The sequence below is a fragment of the Heptranchias perlo genome, chromosome 24, assembly GCF_035084215.1.
Source record: "Heptranchias perlo isolate sHepPer1 chromosome 24, sHepPer1.hap1, whole genome shotgun sequence".
NCBI lineage: Eukaryota > Metazoa > Chordata > Chondrichthyes > Hexanchiformes > Hexanchidae > Heptranchias > Heptranchias perlo.
The window spans coordinates 7,244,485-7,261,844 of record NC_090348.1 but is presented as its reverse complement, the minus strand read 5'-3'; the positions used below and the strand labels follow the sequence as shown (position 1 = coordinate 7,261,844).

Below are 17,360 nucleotides of genomic sequence, written 5' to 3'. Positions count from 1 at the left end.
AGAACTCTGAGGTGCAGAGGGTATTAGTATGCAGGTACAGCAAATGATTAGGAAGGCAAATGGAATGTTGTCATTTATTGCAAGGGGAATGGAATATAAAAGTAGAGATGTTTTGCTACAGTTGTACAGGGCATTGGTGAGACCACATCTAGAATACTGTGTGCAATTTTGATCTCCTTATTTAAGAAAGGACATAATTGCTTTAAAGGCAGTTCAGAGAAGGTTCACTGAACTGATTCCTGGGATGAGGAGGTTATCTTATGAGGAAAGGTTGGACAAGTTGGGCCTGTATACATTGGAGTTTAGAAGAATGAGAGGTGATCTTATTGAAACATATAAGATCCTGAGGGGACTTGAAGGGGTAGATGCTGAGAGGATGTTTCCCCTTGTGGGAGAGACTAGAACCAGGGGATACAGTTTAAAAATAAGGGGTCTCTCATTTAAGACGGAGATGAGGAGAATTTTTTTCAGAGGGTCGTGAGTCTGTGGAACTCCCTTCCCCAGAGGGCGGTGGAGGCAGGGTCATTTAATATTTTTAAGGCTGAGTTAGATAGATTCCTGATTAACAAGGGAGTCAAAGGTTAGAGTGGGTAGTAAGTAGGTCGCAATCAGATCAGCCATGACCTTAACACATGGCAGAGCAGGCTCGAGGGGCTGAATGGCCAACTTCTGCTCTTAATTCGTATGTTTGTTCATATGTTCTCAGAGCAAAGGGTGGACAATAAACGTGGCCTCACCAGTGTCCCCCACAAGCCAAGAATATTTTAAATAAAAATGTACTATTGTCCAGCTGGATCTCTTGGTTTGGATTCTGGCTCTATACTTTTCTCTCCCCTCCCCCCTCACTTTCTGCCTGCTGGCCTATCTTGGGTAGTTTGAGAGAGCAGATACAGTAGCATTTTAGAAAATGAGTATCCATTTGTTCAAGAAAAGCTTTCAACTTGATTTTTATCTTCCTGTGTTTGTTGCAGTACTTTTCACACTTCACTATTTGTATCTTTTTAATATTTAAATTCAAGGTGGCCATTTACTGATTGGCCAACCTGTCTGCTAGTACGTTACATTCTTCAATATTGTGTTGTTGTGGCACATTCGAATGTTTATCGAGTGGGATTGAATGCTTGTTCTTTATAATCTTGCTCTCCATCTCGAGTCCAAAACTGACCAAAGTGACTTCAAGCAAAGCATGTTTGTGTGTATGTGCCAGATGACAGGATGTGGTTTCAGCTCTCTGCCTTGCGAATGTTGGCTTCTGCCATTACTGAGGTTGCCTGAGGAAGGAAAACTAGAGGTCAAGGCACCCAACGTGCTCTGCATGTATTTCTTTATAGCTGGTTGTGAGGCCTAGGGAGTGGTTGTTACGCCTCCTCTCCTCAGTCAAAACGCTATGTAGCGTAGGAGGACTTGAGGATGTGGGGAGATCAGAAAGAAGTACGTTATCTTAAAATGAGATTTCTATGGTCACCTCATTGTAACACTCCATCTCTTACACATTTGATCAGCTAAATGTGGCTATGGGATAGATTTTGCTGGACCGGGGCATCTCCTGGCGTGCCCCTTTAGTTAGACTTACAACTGCACGTTTAGGTTTTAAATTCTTTTTGCCCGCAAAGTTGCTGGAAGTGCGAGCTGATAACGGCCCAGTGAGGGCAACGGGATATCTGGGACCTTGATGTACAACGGGACCAACAGTGTATCTCCTTAAACAATGAGATTAAAGAACTGAGAAATAAACAGAGGAAGAACTGAGAAGGAGGGTGAATTAGTGTAGGTGAATTCATTATTAAATCAGGTACAGAAAGATATAGAAGGAAAGAAAGATTGGATTAAGAGAGAGTGAAAAAAGAGACAAAGGAAAAGTAAGATTTTTTTTTTAAAAAATTGACGTTTTTAAAATCTCCTAAAACAATTCACAACCTGAAGGAATGATTAAACTTATAATTGTTCACTTTCTGGGCAAGAGGTTAATTGGCAGTCATTATCAATTATCACGTTGTTAAAAGGGTATTCACACTGATTACTAAGCTTAACTTTGTGGCGAGTTTAATGGGCAATTAATGCGCAAATGCAGCAACCTCATGAAAATCACGGGGAAATTAAGGACGTGATGCTGTTTTCACGAGGCTAACGGCTGAGTGGCGCAAATTGGCCAGCAACGTGGCAATTCGCAATTCACGGGATACCTCTTCCTCGCTACAAGTTGCTGGACGATTCGTGCATTAATATCAGCGTGCATCATTCAGACAGCATTATTTTTTCTGCAAAATCTAGCCCTGTGTTGTCAACCATAAAGAACAGAATAGCAATCTGAGTAATTCCTGGTGAGAACTGCTCCCTTAAGTTTATTTGTAAGAGCCCAGTAAGAACTTAAAAAGTTGGACACAAATGTTTTTACTGACATATCTGTGAAAATTCAAATCAACGTGGTTGGTTAAAGGGCAAATGCTCTGCTTCACCATAATTGATTCAAGGTGTTTTTACCGAGAGACATTGGACCGAGATCCAAAGTAACTGTGACCACTGAGTTTTCTTGTACCACGAGGGCACACCTGTGCACTAATGGGACAGGGCGGCCTGAAATTGGTGCGACGCGGAAGTTTGAGAATTGACCTGATATCCTGAATGTGGAATGTATGTACGGAATGCTTCCCATTGCTGTTTCAATTCAGTGCTCTGCTTGTGGATCAAGTGTGAAATTTCCCATCGGCTGTAGTGTTGAAGGGTTTGTGCCAATCTGTTTCTTTCTGTATAAAATGCTATTTTATTTTCCTCTCCCGGAATGTATTTTGGATGTTTTACTACAACACTGGCAGGCTGTAATTAAATCTTAAGTCTACATGTAAGTATTACTCGTACAATGATGCAAGTGCTAGAAATGGATCTGGTTTACAATGGATTATTGCTTTAACCGATATTTGCTTCCGTATTGGCCATGTATAGTATCCACGAGGAGACGCAAGAAGCTGTAAATGTTACTGAAGATGTCCAACTTTGCGATGGTCTTGTATCAGGTAACCACTTTCATGTTAGATCTATCATTTACATTTTTTTTCCTGTGTTTCTGCGTGCTCAATAACCAGGGTCAAATTTGAGACACGAGTTTTGTTTTACAGTTGTTTCTAAGTATGTCACCTAACGCACAACTAAACTCATACTTTGTTATTTTTGTTAGGAATAAAATGTTCCGATGGTACAGTGGGAAGCTTGGAGGCATTTGGTGGGGAAATTTCAAAAGGAGACCTGTAAGCAATGCATTTGTTAAGTTGATATCACTGTGGATAGTGTGTGGTTTCATTACTAATAATAAATATTGCATATAGTGAGCACTTCCCGTAAGCATCATGCCTGTGTCGTCACATTACACCCACTTTATTAGCATAACCTGTGACTGACCAAGAGCAACACCAGGGAAGATTCCGTACGTGAGATATAATCGTTTTTTTCTGTCTTCTCCTCTTTTTTTTTTCCCCCCGCCCCACCCATGTTACATTAATGTAATTCTATAACTCACTGCCACATGAAGAAGGGAATAGAGTGATACAGGGGGTGGAGGGTGGGAGGAGGCTTGTGGGGTGTGCAAATACCGGCTTAGATCAGTTGGGCTGAATGGTCTGTTTCTGTGCTGTAGATGCTGCCGAGTGGAAATTGGTTTAGGCCAGTTTTTGGGAACAGAAAAGGGCCCTATTTAATAGAAAACTTTCAATTGTATAGCGCCTTTCACCTTTTGAAGTACAGTCACTGTTTTGTAGGCAAAGGTAGCAGCCGATTTGCATGCAGCAAGGTCAAACAAGCTGCAATTGGGTAACTGAGGAACATCTACCCTCTTAACTGTTAACTTGCAGGAAATATTGGCAATGGGCTGTCACTAGTGATGCTGTTAAATTTGGAGTTTATTTAAAACAAATATATATTTTGGGAGGAAAGTCCAATGAAAGGATCCTCACTTATGAATTGGATGGAGAGCATTCTTCACTGTAGATAAAGTACACACCTCGTGAGGGCACTACTTTTTTGTTGTGTTGCTCCAACCGATGTCTGGTGGCTGTGTCTTGGTGGAGACTGGGAATATGAGAGTTCCATGTACTTGTGTATTTGGTCCTGTGCTGACTTTCCATATAGGGACAGGTGCCCAGAGACAGTTAGAAATGCTGCAGTTACAGTTCATCAAGTGCCAGTGGGAGGTGGTGCCATGATTGTAGCTGGTTTTAGGATGGGGGAAAAAACTGGCATTCCAGAAAATGGAAGATTTGGGACCGATGGAATCCAGATTCCAACCCCAGCTCCATGGCATGGGGCTGGTACTGGATGACTTTGCAGGCAATAGTAAACCATATTTACTGCTTGTTTGACTTGTTTGCTGGCCTGTTCAATCAGCATGATGTGTGTGTGCTGCCGAACTCTCCATTGTTTACCATGGGGTCAGATGGGACATTGTTCAATGCAAGTACTGTCCCCTCCGCTTATAGCGGGTGCGTTCATGTGAAGGCAATTTACCTGTTATACGTGATGGCCAGTATAACAGGGTAGCGCCAAATAACAGGAATGCTGTCGTTGCTCATCAGCATCCGCTGATTTGTTGTGTGTTGACCTGGTGGCGAAAGTGTCAGTGATGTATAACCACTAGGAATTAAATTATTTGAATCTGTTTGGGTGGTGCTTTCCATCACCGAGTTTAGTTGTGTATATGTGTAGACTATTGAGCAGAACAAAAAAGTGGGAACTTTGAACCTTACCATGTGTGTACCTACCCAACTTTAGACTGACTGTTGCTCTAGCTCTAACCTCGATGAATCCGATCGATTCTGTGCCAGTAGCTGACTGTGAACCTTGTCGAAGTAGCAATTAGCACTAATGACAATAATTCAATCCTTTCCATCTTTTGCTCTTGACGAAAACCATTCAATTTGTTATGTAATGAACAGGTAGCCCTGAAAACTTGTGTAATCCACAAAAGTATAATAGGAATGTTGTAGATCAAGACTGCATGCAATGCAACTAGCTTTATTTAAACTGCAGTCAGTACAAACTGTAACCCCACACCACTTAGTGAGTGAGCACAGCTGTATCTGCCCGCAATAAACAGAGCACTTAAGACACTATAGCCGGCAACTTTGAAATTGACATTAATGCAAATAGGTAATGGTTAGTGCTTTGTGGCCATTATAAACGGCTGCACATTTTAAATGTGGACGTTTTAAGTGGTGGGGACTGTACTGTGTTTGAAGGGCATAGAGATATTGATTAATTTACTTGATGCTGCATATCCACTTTGGCTGGTGACTGTCTTACTCCCAAAGCGGCAACTGTTGTAAATTGTCAGTTATTGAATGCAAGAACGGTGAAGGAGGAAGCTTTTGGTGGGCTCTAAGTGCGCTGGACATGTCTTCTGCAGTACATGCTGCTTTTTTGCCGACACTGATGATGGCTCGTTGTATTCTGCGTAAATGAGTGAAACGCAAGGGGAAGTGTTTCTACATGGCTGGTTTAATGAAGTGATAGAGCTGCAGTGGACACAGCCAGCATGAACAAGCAGGCTCCACCACAGGCTTCAGCAATGCATCAGAGGGAATCAATGACTAATAACCTGTCTGCAACCCCTTAAACCAATGAACGAAGAGCCACAGAACCTTCTTGGTTACTATTTACAACTTTATAAATAACACTATTGTGACCAGGGGGCATTCTGTAACTCCATCAAGAGAATTAATGGCCATTACTTGGCTTCAGTTTGTTTGCATATGACCATTGTCAAAGAAGGCTATGTGGCATGTTGCTGTTTTACATGCCATCGATCCATGTTGCTTAACCCTCGATTTAAAGAAAGAACTAGCATTTATTTAGCATGCTCCCACAAACATCAATGAGGCCATCTGTTCTAGTGTTTGAGGGATAAATTTTGGCCAGGATACCAGGCGAACTCCCCTGCAATTCTTTGAATAGTGCCATGGGATGTTTTACCTGTGAGGGCAGATGGGGCCTCAGTTCATCTGAAAAACAGTATCTACAACAATGCAGCACTCCCTCAGTACTGCACTGAAGTCAGCCAAGATTTTATGCTCAAGACTCGAGTGGGGGCTGAACCCATGGCCATCTGACTCGGAGGCAAGAGTGCTACCACTCACGAGTGAAACCACCTTCACGCTGGGAATCTCCTTCACGCTTTGGAAAATGATGGAAAATTCAGGCAGTGAAAGCTTCAGGATTTCCCTCCCATTGGACTGCCACTGTCTGCGCTGTCCCCGACCACCGCATGCAAATATTGGCGGGGGCACAGGGCCAAGATTCCTGGAGGATTTCCTTCCCAGTCCACCATGGGGGAAGGTGGTGGTAGACCAAGGAAGCAGCAGTAGTGGAGGTGGGGGGGTTGTCGCGGCCTTGTCTTCCCCCCCTCACTGGCCCCAAACATTTACCTGCTGAAGGCCCAGTTCTTGGCCTTTGGCGGGGCTGTGATTCTGAGCTTCGGGGGTTACTTCTGCATTTTAAGGTCCCTCACTGGCTCCTGTGGTGTTGCCGCTGTGTCCCAACTATAGCACCAACAATATTCACCTCTAGGCACTGGCGGGTTACCTCTTGGCAGTGGGGAACCCACCATGTGTACGAGATAAGGCCTCAACGTGGAAATGGGCCGGGGTTGGGGCAGGTTCAGAGTGATGACCGGAAGTCCTGACTGAACTCTACCCCAAAGAGAAGAATGCCAGTCTTCAGTTTCTATCTATGGCCATTTTGATGGCCTCTATCATTCTCCAGCCTGGTAAATGTCTATTGCTATCTTTATTTTAAGCTCGGTGATTTATATTCCTCTAGGCATTGGAAGGGGATCTGGTGCCGCACTCTACTATTCTTGCTTTCCTTTTACACCTTTAAGCCAGCTCTTTAAGCATGCTCAACTATTTTCTTGGAGTGCTTGCTCTCCTGTACTCCTCCCCAGCCCACTAAATATATGTACTTAACTATGTGGTGTGCCTTGCTCCCCTTTGAATGCTGCTCCGTTGCTGTACGTGCTACCACTTCTCTAATCAGCACTCCATTGACAGTAAGTGACTGGGTACAGCAGCATAACTGTCCCTTTGTACTGGGACTAGCTCAAATCCCATCGTGGTTAATTTTGAAACTGAATTCAATAAATCTAGTAACTTGTGATGAGCACGGGGTGGGGGGGAAGAAAAAGGCTATGAAAGTTGCCAGATTGTCACAAAAGCCCAACTAATTTGTCTTTCGGGGAAGGAATCCAACTGATTCACTAATGCCCTTTAGGGAAGGAAACCTTACCTGGTCTGGCTTATGTGACTTCAGTCCCGCACCGATGGGGTTGACTCTTAACTGCCTTCCAAAGTGGCCGAGCAAGCCCCTCACTTGTACAGGAAAACTAGGGATGGGCAATAAATGCCAGCCTTGCCAGCGATGCCCACATCCTGAGAATTTTTTTTAAAAATCGTACTGCGTTTGGTCCACATGTGACTCCAGTCCTGTGCCATCTGAAGTGACTTAGACCAAGCAGGCCACTTGGCGGTAATACAATTGCTTCAAGAAGGTAGCGCAGGGCAACTAAGGATGGGCTATACATGCGCCCTTACCAAATGTCACAAAGGAAAGAAAAACTTTGGCAAAATTATTTATTGGAAAACTAAGAATGAAACACAGGCCAAAATCTAGACAGCTGTAAGTACATTTTTTAAAAAATGTGACACAACATAGTTCAAAGTTCAAGGCAGCATTTGTCTCTGCAAAGTCGGAGCAGTGAACCAATGTGATGTGCAGCACTATAACACGTTTTACTAATTTAGTTATTGAATTTCTGACGTCAGCTATGGCTCAGTGATAGCACTCACACCTCTGAGTCAGAATGTTGTGGGTTCAAGTCCCACTCTAGAGACTTGAGCACCTAATCCAGGCTGGCACTTGAGTGCAGTACAGAGGTAGTGCTGCATTGTCTTTCGGATGAGACGTTAAGCCGAGGCCCCGTCTGCCCTCAGGTGGACATAAAAGATCCCATGGCACTATTTGAAAAAGAGCAGGGGATTTCTCCCCAGTGTCCTGGCCAACATTTATCCCTCAACCAACATCACTAAAACAGTTTACCTCATTGCTGTTTGTGGGACCTTGCTGTACACAAATTGGCTGCTGTGTTTCCTATATTACAACTGTGTCTAAAGTACTTCATTGGCTCTAAAATGCTTTGGGCCGTCCTGAGGTTGTGAAAGGTGCTATATAAATTCAAGTTCTTTCTCTTATTGTATTTTAACCCAAAACACCTTGGTGTGCAGCAATGTTGGTCCTCATAATACATGAGGGAGAATGAAAAAGTTCAAACTGAGAAATACACTTTTTCAACAGCTTCCAGTGCATTAGGTGTACACATGACAATTCCCAAAGGTAAGCCCTTTTAAGGTTGCTACTTCATTGATTGCAAAGAGCTTTGGGATGTCCTGAGATTGTGAATGGTGTCATATAAATGCAGGTTCTTTCTTTTCAACACATACTCATCTTTCCTGGAAGTATCTTTGCTTGGTTCATGCCTGGGAATAAAACAAAGTTCTAGCAGTGCCTGTTGCTTCAGCGTTTCCCTGTGATTGGCTGAGATATGTTCATCTCCAGCACACCTGCACCAGCTGCCTAACTGCATTTCTGGCCCTTCTTTTGCTCTTGGACATAGCCCAGGCCAGGAGGCTTCCCCCTGCCTGGGTTGCACTGGACTGACAATGGACTGCATGGGCATCCTATATCCCTGAAAGCCGCAGAAACTTCAACTGTGCATGTTTGCTGTGCAGCTGACAATTTGGTGTCCAAGTACGCAATTGTGTCGCAAAATGATCACAGACTGAAGACAACTGCAGGTGTGGAACTCAACGGGGCAGCTGGTTGCAGCTCATGCTCTGGTGGAAGGAGCAATGGGGCCCCAGTAATATGGCTGCTGATGCATTGGTTGAAAAAATTGATCCAAAACCCACCCTCAAAGATGCTGAGTCTTAAGTTGCCAAAGGTGTTGATTGCCACAGTTGCATGAGGGAGATGGGAGGCTCCTGAGCTTGCTGAAGTAATGCTTCAACTGTGCGGTTAACTGCTTGACCAGCATTTTCCTGCTCTTGAATGCTCCTCGTGTTACTGATGCGAGTCTCTAACTGCTGTAGTATTCCTTGGTTTCCTGTATGCTTAGCCTTATTGGGGAAGTAAGAACGTGTTTCTGTCCGTATCTTGGTCTTTGCTACAAGCGGCATTGGGTAGCAACACCTTCTGTGCATCCAAACTGCAGAAATATTGATCTGTTTGGATATAATGTGTGAAACTAGAAAGAATGAAGACACGCACCAATAACAGTGGTCCCCATTGTGATCGCTGTCATGCACTTCGTTTTGAAATTTGTGTTTCTTCTGGTTACGTCCCCTCAGGTTATGGTCTCAGCACTACAGGTAGCATCTTTTGGAGCAGTTTGCATAGGGCAGTAGCCTAAACATCCACTCCCTCCACCACCAGTGCACCGTGGTTGCAGTGTGTACTATCTGAGATGCACTGCAGCAACTCACCAAGGCTTCTTCGACAGCACCTCCCAAACCCGCAACCTCCATCACCTAGAAGGAAAAGGGCAGCAGGTGCATGGGAACCCCATCACCTCCAAGTTCCACTCCGTCACACACCATCTCGACTTGGACATATATCAGCCGTTCCTTCATCACCGCTGGGTCCAAAATCCTGGAAGTCCCTACCTATCAACATTGTGGGAGCACCTTCACCACACTGTTCAAGAAGGTGGCTCACCACCACCTTCTCAGGGCAATTAGGGATGGGCAATAAATGCAGCCTCGCCAGCGGCGCCCACATCCTGAGTGATTTTTTTTTTTTAAAGTGTTCAGTTGAATCATTGCATTTTGCTGGCAATTCGAGTAAATATGTATGTGACTATGTGTATAGGATTCTTAAATGTGCATCTTGCTCTAAATTGTGAACAGGCAAATTGCTCCCTTATTACTTCAGATGACTCGCTGTCCTATTATGTGGTAAATTCTCAAAGTATCTTTTTTTAAAGCTACTTGTCATTTTGATTGCGCATTGTTTGCAGGAGGAGTGCTTCGATGCATCCAGGTCTCTTGGAGTGACTGGGAGCAATTGGGGTCAAGGTTTGAGGCAACTTGTTTTTATTTCTGTGAGTTGTTTAGGCCTGTAGATGGGGCGGTAGGCGGGGGTCCCTGAATATAGTGGTGGCTCCATATCCTAATGCAGCCACGATGAAGGTGGAGCGTTTTGAAAGTTTGCTGTATGATTCCAACTAGGAAGCATGCATGCAGTCTAAAATGGAAAAATAAATTATAAAAGCAAGCTTGTCTGAATTGCTGGCACAAATAGTGGGAGATTTTGAGAAGGACCCAGAGAAATCACTGCAAACTTGCTGGGCTCGGAGAAAGGAAAATAACATTGCTTGGGATCAGCACGTTTGACTTTTACATTTTTTTTTAAAAAAAGCTTTTGTTAAACCCTTGATAGTATCTGCAAGTTTTTAGTTAATGGGCAGAGCAATGGCAGATGCACTTTATTCTAACCAAGTGTGAAGTAATATACTTTGAATGCACAAATAGCAAATTGGGTTAAAATCTAAATGGAGAATTGCCCAGGGCTACAGGTGTTCAAGGGAAGAAGTCTCTAAAAGCTAGTTGGCTAGTGCAAAAATGATCAGAAAAGCCAAAGCAATACTGGTGTTCATTGCAAGGTACAAAATATAAGAACAGGGAAGTGATAGTTCAGTTGGACAAAGCAACAGCCATACTTCACTTGGAATATTGTGCTCTGTTTTGGGTGGTCCACCAGAGGAAGGATATACTGTCGTTTGAGAAAGCCCTAAGAGAATTCACTGAAATGTTACTTGGGATGAAAGAATTGAGCTACAAGGAGAGATTGGGCAAACTTGGATGGTATTCCCTGGAGGTCAAGGGGTGATCTGAGTTGGGTGTTAAAAATCCTGATCAGAGTTTATAGGGAGTGACTTATCGCTCCAGAAGATTAGAATTTGAGCTATGCCTTTAAACAAAAAAAAAAATCCAGCAAAGAGTGGAGTTGTAGCAATGTAGAACACACTGGTTCAGGAGGCCATAGATGAAAAATCAATGTATGCGTTTAAAAGGGCGATAGATACATAGCAAGTGGGTTACTAAGGGATATGGAAAAGGGTATGGAATTGGGGTTGGAGAGAGAGATTCACACAACTGAAATCTTCAAGATTGCACTGGTAACATTGTCTCATTGTAACATGACACCTTTAAATGATGTAGGGATGACTAGTGAGTCTCGTACTGTATAAACGTGTAAAACATCAGCAAATAAACAGCTGGTATCAGTAAAAGTGACCATAGAGCTGTTGGATTGTCGTAAAAACCCAACAGGTTCACCAATGTCCTTTGGGGAAGGAAACCTGCTGTCCTTACCTGGTCTGGGCCTATATGTGACTCCAGTCCCACATTAACATGTTTGACTCTTAACTGCTCCCTGAAGTGGCCTAGCAAGACACTCTTATATCAAACTGCTACAGTGGTTCAAGAGGAAGGCCCACCTCCATCTTCTTGGGGCAACCAGGGATGGGCAATAAATGCCAGCCTTGCCAGTGATGTCCCATTTCAAGAATGAATGTTATATATATATAGAAAAAAAGTTTTTAAAGTTTCTATACTAGTTGAATGTTAGCAGTTGCCTCATTTTATAAAATCGAACTCTCCTGTTTTTTCAAATGTAGGGAGACGTCAGATTTAATATCTTGCATTGCCGATCTCCAATACAACCACCAAAAAATTCAGGAGCAGAATCTGAAGTTAAGGTTGGCAGTGGACACCACTGAAGAAAATAACAACCGATTAATGGAGGAAAATGAGCAGCTCCTCACTCAGGTGAAAAGGTAAGAAGGCAGGCTGGGTTCTCCTTTCAAACAGTTTTGTGATTTTAAGATGCTTTCCATTTTAAAACAATGTTCAGAACTTTTCTTTGTTAAAAGTGCTATTAATACATCCCAGTACCTCCAGTATTTTGCTCGAAGGCCAGTCAACAATGCATCGTGGGTTGATGCTATGTAGGTCTGCCTCTTCTCCTTCTGAAGAGCACCTGATCAGAAATATGTCATGCTGGATAGTTGCCTCGTAAAATGCTCCACACCCACATGGTTGACTCTTAACAGCTCTCTGAAGTGGCCTCGCAAGCCACTCATCAGAATGTAGGATAGTCCTACCTTCTAATGGAGCTCCCTCCTTCTGTCTACAAACAGCAAGAGTGCAGCTTTGAATCCCAGCCATGGCAATCTTCCAGGAACAGGTCTCTTGCCGGCCTCTGGTGGCCCGTATACTCCAGTATTAAGAGTACAACTGATTTGTTCCATTTCATGATGTAAAATGCCAATTAATGGAGGAAAATGAGGAGCTCCTCATTCAGATGAAAAGGTAAGAAGGCAGGCAGAATGCGTAGTAGACTCATTTTAAGATAGAAAGACTGAACTTGCATTTATATTGTGTCTTTCACAACCTCAGGATGTCCCAAAGCACTTTACAGCCAATGAAGTACTTTTGAAATGTAGACACTGTTGTAATGTAGGAAATGCGGCAGCCAATTTGCACATAGCAAGATCCCACAAACAGCAATGACTAATAACCAGATGAGGCCGAATGGCCGCCTCCTGTGCAGTGAATTTCTATGATTCTATAATCTGGTGAGTTTTCTAGGTGTTGGTTGAGGGATAAATATTGGCCAGGACAATGGGGAGAACTCCATTGCTCTTTTTCGAATTGTGCCGTGGGATCACCTGAGAGGGCAGACGTGACCTCTGTTTAACGTCTCATTCGAAAGACACCACCTTCGCTGGTGCCGCACTCCCTCGGTGCAGTACTGGGCTATGTGCTCAAGTCTTTGGAGTTGGACTTGTACTCATGACCTTCTGACTCAGAGGAGAGAGCTATCACTGAGCCACGGCTGACCTTTTCACTGCTAATATTACTTAAGTTTCTATCGGATAAGGTGATGGGTAGCACATGCTTTTTGATCTTATTGTGCTCAACGCAATGGGCACAACTACATGGGGGAGAGGAAATGAGGATTATGGGTTTTTTCCCTTCTCCTCCTTCTCCACCCCCCCCCACCCCCACCCCCCCAAACCTGCCAGATATTGATATATTCCTGCTCAATACCCAACATTTGATATAAATTGAGATTGAAAACCCATTTCAATCTATTCTTGACATTTTGTATCTAACAAGGAAGTGGCCTACCCTTGAATTCTCTGGGATACCGTAAGTGATTGGCCTCGCTTACAATCCAGTGTGAACAGTTCCTGACTTACTTTTCTTTCCTCCTCCACAGTGCTCAGCAGTGCATTTTAATAGAAAAGTCTTTGAAAGAGGACCTAGAAGATATGAAGACACAGATATGTACTTTAGAAGAGAGCAACAATACGCTTATCCTTCAGAATAAGCAGGCGGTAAATCTTACATTGAACAAATCTCACTAGACATTTTGTCAATAAGTTTGGACAGCGTCCACTGTTGAATGAATGACATCCAGTTTTTGTGTTCATTTCAGGCAAAGGACAATCAATCCCTAATTCAGAAGATTGCCTCACTTCAGGAAGAGGTAGGCCCATTATCTCCTTGCCTTTCTTGACTGCATTAAAGCACCACAGGCATTTACAATTTATGTACTTTTTTTTAAGATAGATAGGTACAGCAAGGCCGTATGATGTGGTTACTGTTATGTTTTTAGGCTTTTTAATCTGACACTGAGCACAAGAGACACCAAAGGCTACACCTGTAAGTGAGTCCTTGCTCCCCACATACTGGAGTGTAATCATTTTATGCCCAATATCAGGTAATGTAGGGAGCCCAGGGATCAAACAGGAACTCTTGTCACTGTACTAAAAAAAAAACTTGCATTTAGATAGTACCTTTCATGACCTCAGGCCATTCCAAAGTACTTTTGAAGTGTAGTCACTGTTGTAATGTAGGAAATGCGGCAGCCAATTTGCACACAGCAAGATCCCACAAACAGCAATGTGATAATGACCAAATCATCTATTTTAGTGATGCTGGTTGAGGGATAAACATTGGTCAGGCAATGAGGGAGAACTCCCCTGCTTCTCGAAATAGTGGCATGGGATCTTTTACATCCACCTGAGAGGGCAGACGGGGCCTTGGTTTAACATCTCATCCAAAAGACGGCACCTCCAACAGTGCAGCACTCCCGCAGTACTGCACTGGAGTGTCAGCCTAGATTGTGCTCAAGGGCCCGATATTACCAGGGCTGCGGGTTCTCGGCGGGGGGGCTATCGGGCGCATGGGTAACGTGCCCGGCGAAATAAATCAGCCATCCGCGCAATTGTAGCATAATTGGATTCACTTACCTTGTCTTCCGGGTTCCCCACTGCTAATCTGCGCGTCGGGCGGGCTGCACATGCGCAGTAAGCTCTGTCAGTTGGAGGAGCTCTATTTAAAGGGGCAGTCCTCCACTGACAGATGCTGCAACAATCAGAAAAAATTACAGCATGGAGCAGCCCAGGGGGAAGGCTGCTCCCAGTCTAATGATGCCTCACTCCAGGTATCAATACATGGGGTGAGGAGGAGGGGGAGGACAGAGATCTTTCCCCCCCACCCCCCCCCCGGCGGGCGGGAGGAAGTGGCCTGCCTCTGCCACCAGGAAGGCCTGGCTCGAGGTGGCAGAGGTCACCTGCACCACCAACATATCGCCCACCTGCATACAGTGCAGGAGGCGCTCCAATGACCTCAGTAGGTCAGCCAAAGTGAGTACACTTACTCTTTCCCCTACACTCCATCTGCCACATCACCGCCCCCACCCCACATCTCCTTCAGCACTGCCCACACTACTCTGTCACATCACCCCTCACACCCACTCAAACCTCATCCTCATCTTACCTGCACCTACTCACCTCGCCAGTACTCATCCCGCCACTACCACGCAACCCAATCCTCATACAATCTCATGGCTCTATCTCATACTCACCCTCTCGTGCATCTCTTTCACGGCCAGCCTCACTCAACGTGCCACCACCTGTGCTGCAGCCACAGGGCATGCATCACATGTGCAGTAGGCAGCGTAAGGCAAACGTGTCGTGAGCATGAAGGGGATGCACAAGGGTGTTTGAGGGTTTGTCATGGCTGTTACTTATATTGAATTTCTGACCAACTCACATTACATATTATATTGGCACCACTACTGCCATGTCTTCGCGAATCTTGTCTGTTTTGTGCAATAATGCCCTCTCCTGAGGATCACAATGAAGACCCACAACTGATGCCACCCATTGTGTCACTGCAGAGTGGGTGTAGGTGTATTTGCAGGGCTCTTTTGCGCAGACGACTGAGAGATGTCGGCGATGTCCCCGGTTGCACCTTGGAAGGATGCGGAGGAGAATTTGTTGAGGGCAGTGGTGACTTTGACAGCGACAGGTAAGAAGATGGTGCTCGGGCCAGCCAGGAGCAGCTTGGCATGAAGGAGGCTGCAGATGTCCATGACTACATGTCGAGTGACTCTGAGCCTCCGTGTGCACTGCTGCTCAGAGGGGTCCAGGAGGCTGAGCCTCGGTCTGTGGACCCTGTGGCGAGGGTAGTGCCCTCTGCGACGCATCTCTATCTGCGGTTGCCCTCCCTCCTGCTGTACAGGTGGATGTGTCACAGCACTCTGTTGTGGAGCTCCACGTGTCAGAGGTGGACGGCGTGGCTGGCGAGGCTGGTGATGCTGTTCGCCGTCCGAGGAGGCCATGACTGCAGCTACGGCGGCCCCCATCCGCAAGATGTACATCTGAGGGGGTCCGCAAGGTAGGTACATGTCTCTGGACACCGGGGTAAGTGTGCAAGTTGGTGACTTTGACTGTCAGGAGGAGGGTGGTGGAGGCCAAACTTTGTCCCAAGGGACAGAGTGGCCTCCTGCAATGAGTGAGGGTCTCCCCACCCCCCCCCACCTGTCAAATGGACCTTTGCAGCTGCCACAGGCTGATGGTTGCAACACGTCCATTTGAACTGGGAGTGTTTCCAGTCCCAGTTTGCTCTAAAATCCCACCCCTCCACACATAATCCCTTAATCAGGTCTGTTAATGACCTGAACAAGCAAAGTAAATAGCGTCAAGTGGAACCCCGCTGGCTTTAATTGCCTGCGGGATTCCCATCAGCGGAGGCTGCGCACGCACGCCGGCGTGTCAGTGGGGAACCCGGAAGTGCGCGGGTTCGAGGCGGGCTCCGGTCCCGCTCCGGGATTTCCCGATTTTCGGGGCCCCCCCGCCAGGAACGCACCCGCTAGCGGGTGCTAAAATGCTGCCCCAAGTCTCTGCACTGGGACTTGAATCCACAACTTTCTGACTCAGGTGAGAGTGCTACAACTGACCAATGGCTGCACCTTAGCTTATTTAGTTTACTGGGTATGTCGTTGGTCTTCTATACTTCAGAGAGTATTACAATAAACAATCTATCAGGTTTGGTCTGTATAGCACAGAACAAGCTTATTAAAGTAATAAATGAGAACCAGCAATATACAATACAGCTTATTTCAGTAGTTTAAGGAACGCATACAGAAAGTAATAAACAAACTTGTCCCTAAGTCTCTCAAAATCCTGGAATTATACAATACCAAAAGAGGCCATTCGGTCCATCACGCCTGTGCCAGCTCTCCAAAAGAGCTATCCACTTTATCCCATTCCCCTGCTTTTTTTCCCCATACTTCAAAATTTCTTCTTCAAATATTTATCTACTTTATCTTTAAAAGATATTATGGATTCTGCTCCCACCACCAGTTCTGGACAGGAATTCCATGACCCAATGCCTCTCCACGTAATAGAATTTCTCCCAACGTTGTGTCTCATGCTTTTGGTGGTAACCTTTAAATTTATACCATCTAGTTAGCAACTCAGTAGTGAGCAGAAATAGTCTTTCTCTATTTACCTGATCAAAACACTTCATAATTTTGAATACTCCTAAGCTCTCCTCTTAACCTTCTCTGCCCTATTGAAAAGATTCCCAGTTTCTCTAGATTCTCCTCATACTAAAGCCATTCATTCCTTGTGAATCTCTTCTGCATCCTCCCCATGGCTTTATCATCTTTCCCAAAGTGGCTCTTTAAACGGGACATAATATTCTAATTGTGGTCTAACCAATGATTTGTACAGGTTTAACATCACCTTTTTGCTTTTGGACTCAATACCCCTATTTATAAAACCTAGAAAACAGCTTTATCAACTTGTCCTCCTGCTTTTAAAGATTTGTGTATCTAAGGCCTTACGAGTTTTACCATTTAGTGTTTACTTCCCCTCCTTTTTCCTCACAAAATATATTGTTGCCATTAAATTTCAGCAGATGTTATCTGCCCAGTCTGCTAACTCATCCATTTCCTCATGA

The 17,360-nt window shown here is 44.7% G+C and overlaps 1 protein-coding gene across 6 annotated transcripts in view; it reads left to right on the top strand.

Moving 5' to 3' along the window:
* lrmp (lymphoid-restricted membrane protein) overlaps window positions 1-17,360 on the top strand; it is a 140,131-nt gene that overhangs the window by 7,157 nt on the left and 115,614 nt on the right. For 5 of the 6 annotated variants that reach the window (XM_068004685.1, XM_068004684.1, XM_068004687.1 and 2 more), the window contains exons 4-8: window positions 2,941-3,011; window positions 3,173-3,242; window positions 11,717-11,875; window positions 13,324-13,441; window positions 13,543-13,593. In XM_068004685.1, coding sequence (XP_067860786.1) covers window positions 2,941-3,011; window positions 3,173-3,242; window positions 11,717-11,875; window positions 13,324-13,441; window positions 13,543-13,593 — 469 coding nt within the window. The remainder of the gene's footprint in view (window positions 1-2,940; window positions 3,012-3,172; window positions 3,243-11,716; window positions 11,876-13,323; window positions 13,442-13,542; window positions 13,594-17,360) is intronic. The other variant, XM_068004689.1, reaches the window with a different exon arrangement.